The sequence below is a fragment of the Diadema setosum genome, chromosome 7, assembly GCF_964275005.1.
Source record: "Diadema setosum chromosome 7, eeDiaSeto1, whole genome shotgun sequence".
NCBI lineage: Eukaryota > Metazoa > Echinodermata > Echinoidea > Diadematoida > Diadematidae > Diadema > Diadema setosum.
In genome coordinates, this window is record NC_092691.1 from 24,346,349 (window position 1) to 24,352,348 (window position 6,000).

The 6,000-nt window shown below is 36.2% G+C and overlaps 1 protein-coding gene across 1 annotated transcript in view; it reads left to right on the top strand.

Moving 5' to 3' along the window:
- LOC140230467 (endophilin-A2-like) overlaps window positions 1-463 on the top strand; it is a 59,111-nt gene extending 58,648 nt beyond the window's left edge. The window contains exon 10 of the mRNA XM_072310622.1: window positions 213-463. Coding sequence (XP_072166723.1) covers window positions 213-409 — 197 coding nt within the window. The 3' untranslated portion in view covers window positions 410-463. The remainder of the gene's footprint in view (window positions 1-212) is intronic.
- Window positions 464-6,000: the final 5,537 nt, after the last annotated feature.

The window sequence follows — 6,000 nt, forward strand, 5'->3', positions numbered from 1 at the left end:
ATTTCAGTTAAGCAAGCAGTCAATAGTTTATGGAAATCCCATTGCATCATTTTACTCTTAATTACATGGAGAAACCATTTTATACAAGAGTATCTGGAGGCTTCCAGATGTCACACCTTCGAAGTTATTAGTAAAAATTATGAAGTAGAGCTGGCATGTATACGTTGTCGACCCTCCCTTTATGCGATTTATTTTTATGATGTCTTCCACAGCAGCCCCTTCTGCCAAGAGCACCAAGATCTGCAAGGCCCTCTACGACTTTGAAGCCCAGAACGACGAGGAACTGGCCTTCAACGACGGCGACATCATCACCCTCGTCCAGGAGGTCGACGAGAACTGGCTGGAGGGCGAGCTGAACGGCAAGACGGGCTACTTCCCGCGGAACTACGTGGAAATTTCGACGTTGTGAGGGGTGCGTAGATTCTAAGGTGCGCCTTCCTTGGAAAACAGCAGAGAGTTTATGTCCAGAATTCCATAATTGTGTTGGCCGTTTTTTTAATGTCATCTAGAATATACAATGTACCGTAATCGAATTGAAAATGGGTTTTGATGCATATGGTTTCACCATGCATCGTCATATCAAGTCGATAACTATCTTCTTTGATTTTTCTTCTGATGCCGCAGCATGCATTGTATCAGTTTGTAATCTGAGTCCATTTTCCATGTCTATTGGTGGAGAGTGTTGTAAGCATTTTATATGTTTTGTTTAGTCCATTTTCTGTGTGTATATTCTGTTTCTGCAATAGATTGAGAAGTATCCCTTTAGAGTTCTGTCAGATATACAGTACCACGATCGAAAGTTTAGGATAAAATCAGACAAGGGGCAGGGGTAATGAGTCGAGGTTGAAATCGGTAATGTCATCATTTCATCAAATATGGCACTTGGATTGGACGTTACTGGATAATCATTATCCAGTAGGTCATCATTCGGCCTAGTGCATTTTGTCTTTCATTTGAGTGTATGCATAGGCAAAATGAATGTTTGTGTCTGCATTCCACTGGATCTGTACAAATAATTGTACAGAAGTGGTTTCATTTTCTGTGAAGCTCCTGTGGAAGTTGAAACAGACTATCAAGTATGCAACCCCGATAGTTGTCACATGTCATTCTTGAAACAAGAGACTTGTATCAAAGGGCATGACAGTCTATTACGATTTGCCTGGCTAAAATCATGTCACAGCCTGGAAGTGACTGTGTGCAGGGGAAAGGGGGCATAGTCATTTTAATCATTTGTAGCTTATTTTCAATTATGAAAAGTTTCAGAAAATGTCTCTCTGCATTCATTTGTTGTATAGATTCCATATCTATATCTGTAGTACAGATATAGACATTCCTTTTTTAAAGCATCTTTTCTCCATTATATGAATTTTGTAGATTTGTGTTTTTATTCCCGAGAGAGTCATTATTGTTGGCTTCTATGCTGTGTTTTATTTCATTGGGCTCAAACAAATCCGTCTGATTGTGTGTACACACTTGTGTGTGGTACCTGGTACAGAACGTATTTTCTCCTGCGGACAATTCTTTTGTGATTTGTACAGGCATGGAAATACCATACCCTTGTCCAAAGCATGCTAATTGTCGAAACTTGGGCAGGGTTAAACATGAAAACATAAGTTTTCTCTCAATTTGCTGCTTTTTAATTTGTTTAAATCATCACATTCTTATGCTCTTAACCTCGTTAGGGGCTTGCTTATGTCTACGCCAGTGTCAACGAGTGTGCCATGTAGTTTGATGATATCATAACTTAGTGAAGGATAGCTGTTTAAAAAGTGTTTCCTTTTCCAGTACAGTAAATACATTGTGCTGTATCGGGTCAAAGCAGTCCTATTTGGCAGTGTACATGTAAAGACAAAGTAAGAGAGAAAAAGACATAGACAAACAGACAAACACCGGGACATTTACCTCTTTTTTTTAATTCAGATCATTAAGATAAAGCCTGATTTGTTGGTCTACTTTGTGCAGGAATCAATGAGAGGAGAAAATACTGTGTGTCTTGTGAGAAGCCAATCAATCATGAACATTTGTCTCTTTGTATCCAAATTCAGTGTTTGATGCCATTCACTGCAGCACTTTGGCTCTGTAGCAGCCCATCATTTCTTTGTTCTTTCTTAACCGTATCAGTCCCAACTCGTCTAAATCTCACAAGATTAAAAAAAAATACATCCCTCACCTGCTTATTTATATTTTTTTTTTTTTTTCAATAAGCTTTATGCCACCAAAGTGGTACCAGGGCATTAGTTTTTCTATATTTTTCTTTCAAATGCTGAAGGATGGTTTTATATGCTCCCCGAATAACGCGAGGTTTTCACTTGTCTCAAATTGTGTCCATTGTCTCGTTGAATTATATACATCTGCTTGCCTCTGTTCTATTTCAGAGTCTTTGCTTGGGTGCCTTCGCACCAAGAAAGAAGGTGTCTTATTTAGTTAGCAGTTTAAAGGGAGGGATCACACTCTTGGCATTGATGACGCTGACAAAAGAAGACATTATTCGAATGTAGATAGTGGATGGAGTCCGTCATTTGAGTCCTTTTTATACTGTAGCATCCTGATACAGGATTTCTTATGTGTTAAACACTTTGTCAGGATTGACTATCACTTTTTCAAGAGCTGCTCATGCTGAAAGTAATTGTGGATATTTTTTTTTAAGACACAGATTTTCTATTTTAATGTTGCATGTTTTTCTCATTATGTACACAGCTTTTGTTGATTTTGATTTTGTATAGTTTTGTATATTGAATTTTAGAATACTTTCCAGAAGCACATCAGCTGACCTATGAAAGCAAAACATGATTTTTGATGCATGACAGATTGTATGTATCTCTTTTACATATAGGAGATTAAAAAGTGGAACCTCATTATACCCAGGTCTGATATAGCAAGATACCTGATATAAAGAGGTAATTATGCTGGTCATGTTCCTTTTACATTCTTTTTTTCTTTTTTATCCATGATAAAAATGAGATACCTGGTCTAGTGGGGAAATATCAGTGTTCCCAAGCAGCTCGTTAGAATGAAGTTCCCCTCCATTGTGAAATTGTTTACTAGTGATCCTTCTGAAGTCCACCTTTTTACCAGTCTTGGTAGATGTAGCTGAACTTGGAGATGAAAGGCATCAATGTGCAAAATGTAGATTGAAGAGACTTACTGACAGATATGCAAACTCCTCTGTCACTTGTTTGACGTGACATCCTGCTGTATTCATGCTTTTGCTCTCGTCTACTACAAAGACTGCTTTTTATTAAAATTTAGCTTTTTTTTTTTTTTTTTTTTTTTTTTTTGGGGGGGGGGGGGTCTTTTTGACATCTTCTCTTGTGATATACCCTCCTGAAAATACTCCCAAAGCAAGCAATTGAAGAAGTTTTCTCTCGATTTCAGCAGCCTGGACCTCAAGTTGAAACTGAGAATGTGTGTCATTGATAGTGAATGTGTTCTCTCTTTGGAAAGGGGGGGGGGAGGAGGAGGGGAGGGGAAGGGGGATTTTATTCTCCTGCAATTATTGAATAGGTTGTGTCTGTTACTGTAGTAACCCAATTTTAGCCTTTTCTCCATTGGTGGGATTGAAGTGTCATCACTCAAGATGTTTTAATGTCTGTCAAGAAATACATAAAGATGTCTTATCCATCATAACTGATGGTAAAGAGACAACAACAAAAAAAGTTCACCTGTACTTTTCCAAATGAGTTGCTTGTGGTGAGGCAACTGGTTAGTGGTTGTCTCAATTTGTTTGTTTGTTGTTTGTTTGATTTTTTGGCATGTGGAAGTAATTCTAGTTACACAGAAAATATTGAGAAAGTACTATAGGATTAAAGAGTAATATATTATGATAATGTCTATCAGATTGTCAACTAGCATTTGTGCTAACACATTACTATATTTTTTTAAAGCATAAAAAAAGGACAAAAATGTTATACAACCGTTTCAAGAGGATTTACAAAGTTTTCTAGTTTGAAGAAAGGAAGAAAAAGTAGGACTTACAGTAGATATCTAGTTCATAGGGAGAGAAGTATTGCTAAAAAAAAAAAACACTTTTCATGTCAATTTCAGTCAATATTATATGTTTTTTGTTGAAAATTTGCTTCACCACTCTCCCATGGCTAGTTATGGCAGAATTTCCTTATACGTGCTTCTTATTCTTCAATGATTATGTAGATGATTTTTTATATTATTATATTTTCATTAAAATCATAGTTATTATGTAGTGATATCGTAGCCATTGCTCAAATTTACTCAAATGTGTGTTCACCTGTATTATGTTCATTGCTGTATATTTGCACATCTTCAATGTGTATTGTAATATATCTACATATCTCAAAATATATGTTATAGCATATTGTAAGTAGTCTGATTAATTGACTTGGCATCCATTCCATGTGTTTGTATATGTTGCCTACGAAAGGAAATCAGGGGCTTTATGAATGATTGTCAGCTTTTCATAAAGAAAAGGTTTTATGTTAACATAATGAAAAAAGATTATAAAAAAGAAGAAGTATATAATGGGTAGCCTTCCTTTCAAAGAAGGGTAAAGGATTTAACTGAATCAAACTGAAAATACTCTTTCATGGTTTATCTAACCCAAAGTCATACTGTTCATACTGTTCATACTGCGTAATGTATATTATTTTCAAGAGGTGTTTTCCACCCATTTTGCAGTAGAGCTGCAAATGTCAAAATATTTCACCTATGTTTCCATTTATGCCGTACCATATTTTTTTTTCTCATGTGTTTAGGACAAATACAAAGGTCAATAAAGAGCAGTGATATAATTAGATATATATTTTTGTTTTCTGAAGTTGTAATTATTCTCACCAACACAACTTTACTTGTGTGCACAGTGGCAGGTCCTGAATAAAATGTTTAGTATACTCTATTGAATGATGGGAGGTGAGCATGATTTGTTGAATATTCTCTCATTATTTCCCCCACCCCTCATCACACAACCCATGTTATGAATTCAGTGGAAAAAAAAATGATCATGCCTATAGTTTAATTCATGAGGCCTCTACTCAAACAAATCCAATAAATCTGTTGTGTTCTAGTATTGACGATTTCAGTGCATGATCTGATCATCTGAGGAGTTCTTTGGCAGAATGCATTTTATGCATGGATATCATGGAGTTTGCAAAATCGATAATGAGTCGCTGCCATGTGTTATTTCGGTAGAGAAAATTTTCCAACAAGTATGCCTCTTGTCCATGAAGTTTGAGAAATTCTGAAATTTTGTCAAGTCTTGACGTGTACAGTGAACGTGTGAATGTGTGACAAAGAAAAAAAAAGACACAGAAACAAGAATTGCGGTAGATAGGTCAGAAGCTATTCTTTTAAACACTGTGCAATTTCAGCAAAGATAGGAAAAAAATGAAATAAAGACTTGAAATGAAACCCATTCCAAGCCCGAATCACAGTCAGTTGAGCCATTTTGTACACTCCCATGTTTTTGTTTTTGTTTTTATGTTTTTGATTTTTTTTTTTTACACTTTTGCATTATGAAATTGGCATAGAGAAAATCTCTCTAGTGTACTACAATTTGAAGATACTTCCATGGAAGTGACAGTTATGGATTAGAAAAAGAAGAGTAGAATATTGATAGGAGATGTCTACATTTATTTCCAGAACAAATCAAGTACAATTTATGTGCAATGTGGATCTTATTTTGTCATGGAAGTTGGTCCGGGGGACATTGGTTCAGATTTCAGCCTGAAGGTAACTGCAGGTCCAGTAATGGTTACCGAATTCAGAATACTTGCTTTTGATGTGGTTGAGGTCACCAAAGACATGTGTTGACCGTTGTCAATGACTGTTAAGAAAGGATGTGAGTTTTGAGCAGTGCTTGGTTGGGGAAGGGGGTCAAAATCCAATCCAATTCTGTCACATGTGAATAAAATTTGATTGAATTGTGTGATCTGACATGGCTGAGCTTGTTAAAGTTTCTCTGTGAGACAGATCACAATATATGAATGTCTTGACAGGAGTGGATCTTTCTCCACACTCTTTGTGTTCTAC